Source organism: Ictidomys tridecemlineatus, chromosome 13 (assembly GCF_052094955.1).
Source record: "Ictidomys tridecemlineatus isolate mIctTri1 chromosome 13, mIctTri1.hap1, whole genome shotgun sequence".
Taxonomy (NCBI): Eukaryota; Metazoa; Chordata; class Mammalia; order Rodentia; family Sciuridae; genus Ictidomys; species Ictidomys tridecemlineatus.
The window spans coordinates 54,756,819-54,772,257 of record NC_135489.1 but is presented as its reverse complement, the minus strand read 5'-3'; the positions used below and the strand labels follow the sequence as shown (position 1 = coordinate 54,772,257).

The following is a 15,439-nucleotide window of genomic DNA, read 5'->3' as shown; positions in this document are numbered from 1 at the left end:
CAAGAGCTGCTGTAGGTCAAGCAAACTAAAAAGAAACTGCTTGTTGGCTTTAGTAATTGATCATGACTTTAAAAGGGGGATTTTTGTTTATTAAGAAGAGGGGAATCCCAATTGGAATTGAGTGAAGAGAGAATGTGAGGCAAAGAATTAGGGGTGGTGAATACAAATCTTTTATATATTCCTGATCTGCTTACCAGCTTGGTGAAGAACAGAGAACTATGCTTCTATTAAACGTACATGTCTATATAAAGAGGAGGTTAAATCTTAGGCAGGAAAATGGCTCTAGAACAAAGAAAGCACACTATTACCAATCCTAGTGAGAATGACAGCAAGTCATTTAATTCTGTGTACCTTTGATTGGAACGTTTACTCTGGTTATTAGATGTGTTTAATAAGGTGAATATATTTAATAAGTGCACCGGGTGAAAGATATCCCCACAAATTTCTTTGTTTGTAAGGTGTCTCTCTAAGATAGATGCTGGAATAAAAGTAGCTCTGATCTGGTGGGTCCAGCCACCTCGGGGTGATCTTAGGGGTTCATCTAGAAGTGGGGATGTGTTTGGCATCTTGAAGAGCAAAGGATTTTTTCATATGTGCTGATCTATGGACATTTGTAGGACAATCCTCTACTGAAGTTATCACTAGGCAGGTGCATCATTATATAATTTAAGTGGCAAAATAAAAATGGAGGCCCTTGTTTATATTCTTAAAAGTTTCAAGACTATTTCAGCAGAGCTGTACACAAAGGGAAAATGCCCAGAATCCCTTGGCAAGCAGGCTTCAGCATTTTCCTGGGATAAGGAAACATGGATGATATGATAACTTTTTTTTTTTTTGAGACAGATTCTTGCTAAATTACATAGGGCCTCAATAAGTTGCTGAGGCTGGCTTTGAACTTGAGACAGGAGGATTCCTGCTTCAGCTTCCAAACTTGCGGGACTATAGCTATGCACCACCACACCTGGTGGCTGATAACATTTTAAAGCATAAAACATGCAAAATCTAGACAGCAGCGTGTGGAAGAAAGGGGAAGAAATAATTAGGACCTTGGAAGGTTTGTAGAAAAATTCATGGTTTTTAAAAGTGTTTGAGCTAGTCATTAAATGTTGAATTAATTGAGGTTTTTATTATGTTGCAAACGTAATAGATGACATAAGCAATTTATAATACAACCACATTTTAATCCAAGAGGGTTGGTCAATATTCATCTCAAAGACTGCATTTGCTTTTGACCTTCACTTAAGCCAAGTTCATTCCTGGAAGGATTCCTTTGGGCCAGTGAACTCTCCAGGACCATCAGAAGGATGTGGAGTTTTAGAGTTAGGTGTATGCAGAAGTGCTTTGTGTGTTGCTTCTGGGCAAAGATGATTTTGATCAGGTAAGATGCTAAAATTGTTGCTCTTGACAACAAAAGAGAAAAGTACTCCATTAGGAATGAATTATAGGTTTTTTTTTTTTTTCCTCTGCAAGTCAACATCTAGCCAAATCCAAACCCACAAAGTCATTGAATATAAGCATTGAAGAAACCATCGCCCGATGAGCAGGCAGGTACTGTTTTTCTGCAGACTGTATTTGTGCCTAACTTTGTTCATGCCACTTGTTTATCTCACAAAAGAAACTCCTGTCTTCTTCAAGGACAGGAGCACATTGCTTGAGCACATTGCTGTGGAAACAGGACTCTAGCAAACTCTTGCTAAGGCCTTTTGATCACTGCCCCCTCTTGTTTAGGAGATTAAACTTCTCCTCATCCTTGCAGGTGAGAAAATGAAACAAAACAACAAAAACAACAAAAGCCCAACTCTGTTAAAGGCCAGACTCCCCTAGAGTTTGGATTTGACTTTTCCCTCATTGTGTGTTTGGGAGGGTCTCTCTCTCCCCTTTCCCCCTTTACCTTACTTCCTTTCTTTAGTATCTTCTTTCTCCTTCCCACCTGTTTTTTGTACTAACCTGCCAAGGGCCTGGGAAGCTCCAGACTACCCCAAAGCTTTTCTTTCACTAAGGGCCATCAATGATTAAATTGGTTTAGTCCAAAAACCAAGTGTTTGCTTTGGGAGGAGGAGGGGGAAAAGGGGCCATTTCCTCCCTAGTGCTTCTATCTCAGGCTGAAAGGGCTCCACACCTAGAGGTGACTCAGGTCACCTTCACTTAAAAACACACAAATCAACCAACCACTTCCCCAAGTGTTAGATGTTTCTTTGAGTAATTTAATAACGAATTGTTAATTTTTGGATGATTCTCCTTGGAAACAAAAGCCCTGTTTTCTGTTAAGCAAGCAAGACTCTTATGTATTTCACCTTAACTTGGATGTTTTAAGGTTTAGATATTTTATAATACTGGCTTTTGATATGCAAAACAAGTTCATTTAGTAGTAACTAAAATAATTTTTAATGTTTAACAAATGGAATCACATACCACTTAATGATGGATAGGCTTTAGGAGGTGTTACACAGTCCTAGATGGTGCAGGTCAGTCACTCCATGTGGCCTCTGGACATCATCAAGAGATGTGGTGAACACCAGAGGTGTGAAGTCTGAGGCTGGTATAACACAGCACTGTTTTACAGTAAGGTGTGTGTGTGTGTGTGTGTGTGTGTGTGTTTAAATATATAGTAGTACATTCTAAAACGATGATTCAGAGTGTAGTATAATGGCTATAAACCTGTAACACAGTCATTGTGATTGTCAAATATCATTTACTGCATGTAACTGTGTGTGCATATGTTTCAGACTGGCAGGGCAATAGGTTTGTGTACACTGTGTCGACTCTGACATTTGAGTAACATCTTGCAGTGTGATACCAGCATGGCTTCAGGGTCACTAAGCAGTAAGTAACAACTCTTCAGCTCTGTTAAAGTCCTATGGGACCACTGTAGTAGATTTGGTCCAATGTTGACCCAAGCATCATCATGCAGCACAACTGTAACTTGAAACAGAATCTCTTTTAAGTGGTGGTTTGACAGCATGTTTGGTCCCGGGTTTCTCATGGGAAAGATGAACTTATGGGAGAAGACACCATGATTTGTTGATCAATCAGTAGAGATAAACCTCTCTAAAATGTGTGGTCTCAAGAGTGCCCATAGTTGGGAGTGGGGGTTTCATTGGTGCTTAATTTTATTTTTTTACATTATCATGGCAAAACAATTAGTTTACAATTCATTCTTGGCCAAATTGGCCAAATTCATTCTTGTCACTTTGATGCTAAAAGCAGTCAAGAAAAATTCTATTTGGGTAGTTTTATATTTATTTATTAAAATTTAAGTCTGCTTTATCATTGTGTCTGACCACACCTGGGAGAGAGATTATATGTGTGCACTAAAACTCAGTCTAGTTTTAGTATGCCTATAAAAAAATTAAAGAATAATGTTATTTATATTGTTTAATACTTAATGGTACTTTAGAGTGAGTCAGTTAAAAAGAAAAAGGAAAAAAGAGGAATAAGCCAGGGAGATACACCAGGCAACACTGACTGGTGCTTTCTCTCTCACAGTGTAGTAAAATGAATTGGAGTTTTATTCAGACATTAAATTTGTCAGAGACTGTCATCAACTCTTAGTTTTATTCTGTTTTGTTCATTTTATGTGGCTTCATACATTTTTACATAAAATTTGGTCAAGCTTGCTTTAGTAGTTTGAATTTGATGCTGTAACTTACACCCGTTATTGGAACATACACTTTATTTTTAAACAGGCCTACTTCATTAGATGCCTATATGTCTGTATTGCTTTATCCAGAGGGGTGGGGAGGGGGGTGGTGGAGTTTGAGTTAAGATGAATTTTGCCACAGCTTATAAGTAGCCTCCTGAACATGCTGGGGATGCAGGGGTATGAAAAATATCATCAAACTTTCCTCCATCTCTCTCCCTTACTCTTTTTCCTATATGCCCATAGTCCAGCATTCATAAAAAATGTGCCCCTCATAATAAAAAATGCTGGAACATTGAATACAAGAAATCAAATAATAGCTTACATTTTTCAAGGATGATTTTATTATCCCAAGGGAAGGATTAAAAATCTTATAAAAGTTTTAATTGGTCTTCTCAGAATATCTCTTCTCCTGGGCCAAGCAATCTGGATGCACTGAGGACCTAGGTCAGGTACTCACGAGGAATTTCCTTGCTGTGGTTTAGATCTTGAATATCTCCAAAGGCCCACATGCTGAAGGCTTGGTCTTTAGCCCATAGCACTATTTGGATGTGGGGAAGCCTTTAGGAGGTGGAGCCTAGTGGGAGGAAGTTAGGTCACTGGGGGTGTGCCCTTGGAGGAGATATTGGGATCCCAGCTCTTCCGGCTCTTCGCTTTCTGAATGCCATGAAGTGAGCAGCTTTGTTTCGGTAGCACTCTTGGCCATGATGTTCTGCCTTTCCACAGGACCAAAGCAATGAAAACAAGTAATCATGAATAAAACACCTAAAACCATGAGCCATAATAAGCCTGTCCTCCTTTTTTATTGATAATCTCAGGTATTTTGTTAACTGATAGAAAGTTGACCACATAGAGACTGACATCAACTCTTAGCTTGGCCCGAGTACCCAGTTGCCCTCCCCTAGCCACCTGCCACACATTCACAATTTACCCAGAGCAACAGGTCATGGACCTCTGGGTTGCCTCTGTCCAGGGAGGCATAGGTTGAGTGAGGGGTGGGGGTGTGACTCAGAGTCACCTCCAGTCACCTCCTTGACTTCTTCCTCTGCCATTAACTCCTTGCTCACCACTCTTCAGCAGAAGCACCTCCCTACCAGGCTTTTTGATGTTTTTACTGCCCAGGGAATCCTTTAACAAAGCTTGTGCACCTATTCTCAGCATCTTCTGAGGAACCTTTATTATTTTCTCATTTTCTAAGCACTGATTCATAAGAGAGAGAAGGGTGGGGGAGAGGGAGAGAGGGGAGAGGGAGAGAGAGAGAAAGATGGGCTAATTTGCTTGATAGTCTATCAAAGTAAAATTATAGAATCACAGTATCTTAGAAAAAGGACTCACAGAGATACTCATGTAGTAGTTGAGGAAATAGAGGCTCTGAGAGGTGGAGTTGGTAAGGGTCAGATTTAGCACTGGGTTCTGTGCACTTTTTTACAATCTCTGGGATGTTCCTTCCTCCATCTATTTTTTCCTTCATGCATTACTGGGCATTCACATCAGCCATACATGGACCTAGGGCAAGTAAGACAGGGTTCCTGCCCCCAAAGGAATTCACAAATAATAGAAAAAAAATTTTTTTTTGTCTTTGAGGATAGTGGGTGCCATGGTTTGGATATAGGTTGTCCCCTAAAGTTTCACATGCCGGAAACTTGGTCCCAAGGGTGATGGTGTTGAGATGGTGGAATCTTTATGACATGGGACCTAATGGGAGGTGATCAGGTTATTGGGGTGCTGCCCTCCAAAGGATTAATGTAGTTCTAGAGGGATCCTCAATTATTTCTGTAAGAACAAATTGTAATAAAAGAACAAGTCTGACTTCTGAATCTCTCTGGCTTCCTGTCTTACCATATGATTTTTCCTCTCCCACATCTTCCTACCATAATGCTATCTGGCATGTGGTATATACAAAAGGCTCTCACCAGAGCCTGGTTGGTTGAGGCCAGCACCATGCCCTTGAGCCTCCTGAACTGTGAACTAAATAAACCCTTTTTCTTTGGAAAATACCTGGCCTTGAGTATTTTATTATAGGAAGAGAAAATAGACTAACCTAGAGAGTGAAAGGAGAGCCTGGTTAGTAGATAAACAATTTCTGTATAAGCGGTAAGTGTAGCAGTGGGGCAAGCTGACCAAAGGTAGGGTAAAAGAAGATATTTACATTAGCCTGGGGTTCAGAAAAGATTTGGGCCTAGCTGGAAAGATGAATAGTGAAAGGAGATATATATATATATGAAAGGTGTGAAGGGAAGGAAATTGTAATTGATCTGTAAATCAACGAGAGGAGCCACTAAAGGAATCCTAGACCTGCCCTGTTTGGAAACATGATCTTATAGTACAGCCTGGATCAGGCCTGACTGGGTTTTTTGCCCTAGAATTTTCTACTAATCTATTTGCAGTATCATTGCATTTTAAATATTATACTTTGACAGCTGGGGATACAGCTCAGTGACAGAGTATCTGCATACTATGTGTGAGGCCCTGATTTTGATCAATAGCACCCCCCAAAATTATATAATACACACACACACACACACACACATACATAAACACACACACATGTAAATCTGTGAGTGAGTAGATATCTCTGTTTCCCTCACAAATTCCTACTTTTCCTGATTTCTCCATGAATTGAATTAATAGCTTAGATAATTTTACAAAATAAAAATTCCTGACACTAGAGGTCCCTTCAGTTATAATATTCATAATCCATTATTCCATTCTGGGAAAAAATGATCTAAAAATATTGAGCCAGATCTTTTAGGTCAGAATTGCCAATCATTTTCTTTGCTGATTATCATATTTATTGATTTTGAGTATAGGTTAGGTAAATATAGCATTTTATGGAACTCAAGAACGTTTTTTTTTCAAAAATGGGGAAAAATAAAACTCTTGCACTTTTCTTATACACAACTGAATTAAGGCTCTAAACCATTGTCTCGGAATTATTGGGAAAATATTGATGAAGAGATTGTTGTAGTGTGAGACTTTGGCCTAATCAACATTTTAGATATTTTATTTTCAAAATGGGAAAATATCTGTGCTGGACAAAAACCCAGAAACTTCTAGAAGTGAATTCTCAAACTACGTAGACGTGTCTTCTTTCTTTACAAAGAAAAGATTATGTTCTGTTGTGCTCCTGTAGTGGCATTGTTCACCTGCTTGGTGGCAAGTTTTCCCTTAATGTTAATAGGGAACTTTCCAGTAGATGAACATGGCCCTATGTACTCAGGTCATAAAGAAAGGGGACTGAACACAAGAGCAACTGGTGAATGAGAAGGAATTTATTTCATGCTCAGTGGAGTTTGGTGTAATAAAGTCTTTCGCTGCTGGTTAAATCCATGACTGGAGGAAAGATTCTGTCCTGTGACTTGGAGGTAAAGGTACCAATAAGTATTGCAGCAGCATTAACTCTAGTAACAGTGTCTCTCCACAAAGAACGTATAATTTAAATTATTAAACGGGAGACCAAGTACTGGGAGAAACAGTGTCAGATGTGCGCCAAGCTCCTGCCCTCCTGCCTTTGATAATTTTTTGGTGTATCTAAAACCAGACTCTTTTTCTTTGTAGGGTCATGACCCTAATACCTTGCCTCGATCCAGGATTTCCTCTCCTTCCTCCTGCTTGATGTCCCCGGAGTCACCCTCTATTGAAATTTTTTAGTTTTCTTTGAAATGATTCAGCATCCTGAGGGACTTTTTTAAAAAAAATTATTTTGAAAACATGCTTTTTTCCAGTACCTATATCCCACTTTCTTTCTTCTTCCAGCAGATGTTGGTCACATGCCGTAGCATGGAAATAATAATTACTCTGTGAAGTGAGAATAATATAAAATAAGAATAAGGCAGGATTTTTAGTGCCTTTTTCCCCCCAATTACAAGCTTCTCTGAGAAGGAAGATTTACTTTTAGGGAAAGCCAACCTACACGTTTTAATGAAATTGACCAATGAATAACTTAAAAGTTTTTTTTTTTTTTTTTGCACAACCATTCTAACAAAGCAATTTGTCTTTTCATTGAAAGTATGTGTAGAAGACAGTAAGGTAAGGAAAAATGGGAAGTTCTGTTTTTCTTTTTCCTTGTGGTACTGGGGATTGGACTCACGTCCTTAGCATGTTATAGGCAAGTGCTCTGCCACGGAACTACACCTCCAGCCTACATTGGGAAATCTTAAAAACCCTCTCAGAACAAAGAACTACCTGATGCTGGTGACCACTAGTGATGTTACTCACCAAAACGATGCTCAATGTATGTACAGGAGATGTGAGCAAATTGTCCAGATGCAATCCTCCTGCCCCAGCCTCCGGAGTTGCTGGGATTACAGAAATGCACCACCCTCAACTCTAATAAGTGCTTTTTAATAGGTACACAATAGGTTTTAATGTAGTAGCTCTTACAAAAATAACCATTTTTGTTTTGCAATTTAAATGATTAAAATATTTATATTAGAAAATGTCATCAAGCACATTAGGTACTACCTGCAAAATAAAAATAAAAAACATGCATCTTTTCTATGTAACTAAAATTATACTGTGATATTTCAAATGTCAGGGGAAAATAAACTTTTCAGAAATAATATTAACTATATGTCCTTTACAAAGAAAAGATTGTGTTCTGTGCTCTTTGAAGGTCAAGTACTGTAGAGGAACCTCACCAAGCTAAGATCCTCCTGTGCTCTGTTTGCAGTGCCCATTCATGTGGAATTCCTCCCCCACATCTCGTGCCATTTGGCCGCAGTTTCTCCATCTTTCCAGAATTTTCACTGCTATTATCCCCTTTTAACAAGATAAAGTTAAATCTCTAAAGAATCCACTTTTCTCACAATCGTGTTTTCTGAATAGTTTGGACCTGGTACTGATCCCAGCTGCTCAAAGATAAAAATCAGTTGAGACAAAGGGACTCTATAGAGGCAAGGATTCATTATGAGTTGAAGAAATATCTGAAAATTGGATCTTTGTGTTCTAAAGTTTTGTTCACCAAAGAAAACAGGCAGTAAGGAAACTGAAGAAAGACAGAAAAAAATCCAACACAATTACAGGAAAACCTGTGAGTCCTACCAGAGGATTACAACTGGAACAAAGTGAATAGATGCCCTTCTTCTCAGGGCAAGGTGTGTAGATTTCACTGGTCAGCATGTACATTTGAAATTTATCTTGAAACCTATTTCCCCAGCATTTTTATTATGGAAATTTTCTATCAGAAAACTAGCAAGTTCCAGGTGCTGTGGTGCAAGCCTGTTACATCAGTGACTTGGGAGGATGAGGCCGGAGGATTCCAAGTTCAAGGCCAGCCTCAACAACTTAAGGAGAAGCTGTCTCAGAATAAAAAAATAAATAAAAAGAGGACTGGGGATGTATGTCAATGGTTAAGTGCCCTTGGGGTTCAATTCCTAGTATGCACCCCCCTGTAAAAAAAAAAAAGGAAGAGTAGAAAACAGGGTGTAGTGAAAATTTATTCTCCCACAGAGATTCAACAATTAACAATTCACTCTATTTTCTTTATCAACAGTCTATCCACACACCAGTCTGTCTGTTTATCCTTCAATCCAGCCTATTTTTTGATGCATTTCAAAATGACTTGAAGGTATTAAGGACACTTCATGCTTAAACATTTCAGCATTACCTCAATATTTGTTTATGATTATTTTATTATTTGAGGTAAAAGTTGCATATAGTAAGATAGTCAAATCTACCCAAACCTTAAGGGTACTCATTCTATGATTTTTTTTTTTCACAACTGCGTAGGCAAGGGAAACCCAGACTTTCATCAAGATACGTTCTACTTCAGAAAAGTTCCCTTGTGTCCCTTCATGGTCAATCTCCACCCAGCTAGCCCACATTCTTGTTCTGAATTTTTCTAATACATGAGTTTTGCTTGTCCTAGCATTTCACATCAGGGAAACCAGACCGTGTATCCTGCTTTTGTGGAAGGCTGCCTTCATCTCGTGCTTGGTTTTGCCATCTCTTTTTGATTGACCTAGGAAGTGGGTTGGATGGCTACATGCTGATTTGCTAAATCTTTGACTTTCAGGTTTGTTCCCTGCCATTCTTAATCTGGCCAGCCATGCTGACATCAGTGCCAACGCGACCTGTGGAGAGAAGGGGCCCGAGATGTTTTGCAAACTCGTGGAGCACGTGCCTGGCCGCCCTGTACGCAATGCCCAGTGCCGGGTCTGTGACAGCAGCAGCTCGAACCCCAAAGGCAAGTGCAGCTCCTATGCATTTTATTTTATTATTTAATTTATCATAATGTTTGGTGCTGGGGTGGGGCCCAGAGCCTTCATGCACTCTCCCTCCAAGCTGCACCTCATTCCCACCCGTGGGATGGTTCAACCTGGTCCTGATCCCAGTGGCTGAAAGATAAATATCAGCTGAGACAAAGGGATTCTGCAGAGGCAAAGATGAACCGTGAGTTGAACAGAATCTTGAAAACTGGATCTTTGTGTTTTAAAGTTTTTTTTTTTCCTAAAGTGACAACCCCATGAGGTTTTAAAAGCTCTAGAATTTTTAGAAATTCAGGAGCTGAGAGGAATGCCTGTTTTTATTTTCTCTTAACAGAACGCCACCCAATATCCCATGCGATAGATGGCACCAACAACTGGTGGCAAAGTCCTAGCATTCAAAATGGGAGAGAGTATCACTGGGTCACAATCACTCTGGACCTAAGACAGGTAGGTCTGGCCAGACCCTTTGGGGAATGTCTGGCTTGTTTTCTAACACATTCTCATCTCACTGTTTTCCACCAGGTTAAGTCAAATGAGGTACAGGAGCAGTCCCTGGCACCATTTCTTGTCACACTTATCCTTCTCAGGTGTCTCCGAGGAGATGAGTGACATTGCCTACAGGTGATTGATGTTCTTTGCAGCTGTGTGGCAAGGAATCCTCATCATTCAGGACAGAATGCCAGGCAGAGGGCTGGATGTCCCAGGGAGAGTCACAGACACCTGGGGCAAGAAGGACAAATGCACAGAGTCCTTAACTTTCAGCTTTCTGTCTTATCATTATGCATTATGCAAATGTATTGTATAAGGGTGGCTTAAAGCTGGGCATAGTTGAACCTCTTGACCATATCTCACCTCTGCTAGATGCTGTCTGTCCCAGGCTATGTGTAAACTGGGCTGCTCGGTGCTAATGTGAGCAAAGTCTTTAGCATGAGCGGGAAAGGCCAGGTAGATTAGCTCTGTCACATCTTCTCCTACCTGGCTTCAAGGCCAAGATGAGAATTCAGAGTAATATGATATTGGTTGCCCCAGTATTTCTGGAAATGGGAAAGGAGTCTGTGTGGAAGGCATGAAGAAGAGAGGGGGAGGTATGTTGGAGCTATTGTTACAATTTCTGACTTGAGTTCTCTGGAAAAGCCATTGCATGACATTCACGTGTATTTCCATTCAAATTCTCTGGTGTCATAGATTTTTGTGTGAAATATTTACAGCAGTAGAAAGAAACAAGTAACTGAGGTGTGCACTGTAGGATTGGAATTTGTAAATTTAGTGACAATTAGGATTCTTTGAATAAGTGATAGTTTAACAAATATGCTGGATTTTAAGTAGAAGGCAATATTGTATAACTTTACATAGCAGGAGCTTTTGATCTCTAATAGTTATAGTGGATGAGTTTGCAAAATGTGACATTTGTGAGACTTTTTCCATGCTTGGTTTCACAATTTTATGGAATTAATGCTTTCTATAGCAGTTACAACTTAAATTAATATGATATCTTTTAATATTTTTTAATTCCTCCAAATAAAAAGAGAAAGAGCCCCTTTTGTTCTCTCCCATCTACTGAAACTCAGTGCTAAGAATGGTTCTGTGGGCATTGTTTGGTTTTCCCATTACATTTCTGATTTATTTTCCTTTTTCTAAAGGAAAAAGTACAACCATGTTGATTATTAAGAAAGCAGTATTCTATGAGTGCTATCATTTGGTAAGTGTCCTGCAAAGCCCATGTGTTCAAAGCTTGGTGCCCTGTGGCACTTTTGGAAAGCGGTGGAAATTTTATTAGGGATAGGCTAGTGGAAGGGAATTAGGTCACTGGGGACATGCCTTAAAGGGAATGTGGGGCCCCTGGGCCCCTTCCTCCTTTTCTTTTTGTTTTCATCTGTCAGGAGATGAGCAGCTTCCTCTCTCATGTTCTTTTTGCATAATATTTTGCCTTGTCATAAGCCCAAAAGCAATGAGGCAGATCAACTATGGACTGAAACCTCTGCCTTTCTTCCTTATAAGTTGATTATCTCAGGTATTTTGTCACGATCACAGAATGCTGACTAACACCATAAGGTTAGCCAAACTAAGAACTGGATATTTTGCCAATAGACTTCAAACTCTTTCTGAACTGTCCTTTATCTTGACATTGATTAGGCTTGACTTCATCCTGAAGGGAACCCTTTTGTTTGGGATTGGCTGGAGCTAGTGGAGGAATTCCAAAAAGGAGTATCAGTTTTAGATCCTTAAGACATATTTCAAAAACAAGCATGGATGTGTAGTTATAGATCTCTTTAGGCAATTTATAGTGTTTTGGAGTGAGCTTCTTTCTAAAAGAAGATAATTAAAACAATACTCAGAAATTCCTCTATCTTTTACACAGCACAAAAATTCTGCAGTGCTTTCAGTTTAAAAGGTATATTGTATATATGTGTACATATATACATAATGCACTAATTAAAATAACAATAATAGAAGGTAGAACAGTAGAGTAGAGCAAGTAGATGGGAGAGGACAAGGAGGGTAAGGGAAGGTGCTGGGGAATGAGATTGAGCAAATTATGTTATATGCATATATGATATGGCATAACAAACCCCCTATTATGTATAATTATAATGCATCAATTTAAAAAGTACATTATGCTTATATCTGGGCAAACATTTCTGAAGTTTATTTTTTAGGTTAATTTTTTTATTATAAGCATTTTAAAACGTGTAGAACACATATTACAGTGAACCCAATATCCCCACCCTTGAGATTTTTAAAACATTGTGGCACATTTGCTTCAGGGGAACTGCAATCATCATTACATTTCACCAACAAATGTTTCCATTTATATATTTTAAAAATAAAGATATTTATTCTGGATAGACATCACACCATTAGCCTGCTTAACAAAAGTAGCAATAGTTTTCTAGTAACTGTTTTGTCACCCAGTTTTCTCAATTTTTTTTTTACCAGTCTCTTCTATGGATATATTTTTTTTCCTTTCCAACTAGGATTCAATAAGGACCACCAAGCATTGCATTTGATTGCTGTGATCCCTGGATCTTCTGATCTAGTTGTCCTGTGCTTTTTATTTAATGGTATTAAATTTTTTTAGTAGACCAGGTCATTCATCTTGAATGTCCCACATTCTACACTGGCTGCAATGTTTCATCGTGGTTCTGAGACGTTCCTTTATCCCCTCTATTTCCTGTCAAATGAACTCAGCTCTAGATACTTAATTAAATTCCATTAGACAAGAACATGTCACGGAAGAGCAGGGCTGCTTCACCTCACAGGCAGCCCTGAGCTAGTTGTCCCTCTAACAGTGATTCCTGGAGCGTTAGCTCCCTCCTCCTCCCACATCTCCCCCAAGCTTCTTTGGTCTTGCTGATGCTCAAATTTAGGGCTTAGCTACACCTTCCTCTTACTCTTCTCTTTTGCCAGAATCTGCATGTTTCCCTTTCTGGCCAGCCATCAGCCACTGCTGGTTAATTCCTAGATCATGTACTCCCTGAGGTCAACTCTCCTCTCCTTATTTTCCCTCTGGTGTTTTTTGAGGGATATCTGGCTCATTCTTGCACACCCAGCCATTGATGTGGCTCAGGCACGGCGTGAATACTCACATCAATGTTATTTTTTACTTCGTCTCTTTTTTTTGTTTCCAGCTTGATTAAAAGATGATAGTGAACTAACAAGCCTTTTGACTGTTTTAGTCCTATAGAAATGTTACACCTAAAATGCAGATTTCTAAAGTAGAGTTACAGATAGATCGTAATATTTTCAGGAGCAGTGAAGCTTAACATTATAAATATGTTCATGTAACTCAATAAATATGTCAGCTCCTGAAGTTTTATGACAATTGATTTCCATCTGTGTTGGCAAATGCTGAAGACATCGATCTCATTCTTGAATTTTTAGTTGATGACAGCTATTGACATCACAACATTTTTAGCCTCTATGTATAATGCTTTACCTGGAAGATAAATTAAAGATAAAAAGTGCAGCTATCAGAAAGTCCATAGATGTTGTACAGTTTACAGTAAGGTTAACTACGGTATTCATTTTGATCACATGTTACAAGAGGAATGATTAGATTTATTTTTTTAACTTCTTATAAATGATGCCCACTATCCTTTTTTTATTGATTCATATTTTAGAAGCTCCTCTTAGATGTTTAGTAAGATCTTACTTTAAAAAATTCATGGGAATGGAATGTGTGTGGTATTTTTGTTTTAAGAAAAATAAAGCTGAGTGAACTTTAACAAATGTCAAAGTGACATTTATATGGTGGTCTGCATTAATACAATGCTGTTCACTGTCAAATGATTTAGAATTTCATCCAGCAACCCCAAAATGAGCCAGTGATCACTTTTGATGACTTAAAATTGAAAAGATATAATTTTGGGGGAGGATGTACAGTCTGTGGATCTTGAATTTTATGACTGTCAAAATTCTTTTAGGCCCCTCTAGTTATATTATGATATAATATTATGTTAGTGCTTCTTAGCAGAACAGAAGTATTTCCAGTTTGAGAAATGATATATTAAAAGTTAATAGAGGGGTTGTGTCCAGGGTTATGGCTCAGTGGTATAGCACTTGTCTAGCATGTATGAGGCCCTATGTTTGATTCTCAGCACCACATATAAATAAATGAATAAAATAAAAGTCCATCAATGTCTAAAAAAAAGTTTTTTTAAAAAATTAATACACTGGCTGGGTGCAGTGACACATACCTGTAATCCAAGTAGTTTGGGAGCTGAGGCAGGAGAATCTCAAGTTCAAAGCCAGCCTCAGCAAAAGCAAGGTTAAGCAACTCAGTGAGACCCTGTCTCTAAATAGGGCTGAGGATGTGGCTCAATGGTTGAGTGCCCCTGAGTTCAATCCCTGGTACCCCATTCCCCCCAAAAGTTAATACACTGGGCAGATGAAAAGAAGTTCAGCATCATTTATCATGAGGGAAATGACAATCAAAACTACAAGATGGTGGGCTGGGGATGTGGCTCAAGCAGTAACGCACTAGTCTGGCATGCAGATCCTCAGCACCACATAAAAATAAAATAAAAGATGTTGTGTCCACCGAAAACTAAAAAATAAGTATTAAGAAATTCTCTCTCTCTCTCTCTCTCTCTCTTTAAAAAAAACAAAACTATAAGATGGGCTGGGGATGTGGCTCAAGCGGTAGCGCACTCACCTGGCATTCGCGGGGCCCTGGGTTCAATCCTCAGCACCACATAAAAAATAAAAATAAAGATGTTGTGTCCACTGAAAACTAAAAAATAAAATATTAAAAAATTTTCTCTCTCTCTCTCTCTCTCTCTCTCTCTCTCTTAAAAAAAAAAACCAAAAACCACAAGATGCCACTTCACACTGATGAGGATAGCTATTATAAAAGAAATAGGAAATTATGTGTCAGCCAGGATGTGGAGAAATTGAACCCCCTCTTCATTGCTGGTGGGAGAGCAAATGGTACAGCCACTGTGGAAAACAGTGTGTTGGTTCCTTAACAATGAATCACAGCATTGTAATATGACCTAGAAGTTCGAGTATATACCCAAAAGGACCAAAAATAAGGACTCAAATAATCATACTTAACTTTCAATAGCAAAAAGGTAGAAACAACCCAAAT

The 15,439-nt window shown here is 38.9% G+C and overlaps 1 protein-coding gene across 1 annotated transcript in view; it reads left to right on the top strand.

Annotated features, from left to right (window-relative positions):
- Lama1 (laminin subunit alpha 1) overlaps positions 1-15,439 on the top strand; it is a 150,274-nt gene that overhangs the window by 17,214 nt on the left and 117,621 nt on the right. The window contains exons 2-3 of the mRNA XM_078030367.1: positions 9,657-9,827; positions 10,184-10,296. Coding sequence (XP_077886493.1) covers positions 9,657-9,827; positions 10,184-10,296 — 284 coding nt within the window. The remainder of the gene's footprint in view (positions 1-9,656; positions 9,828-10,183; positions 10,297-15,439) is intronic.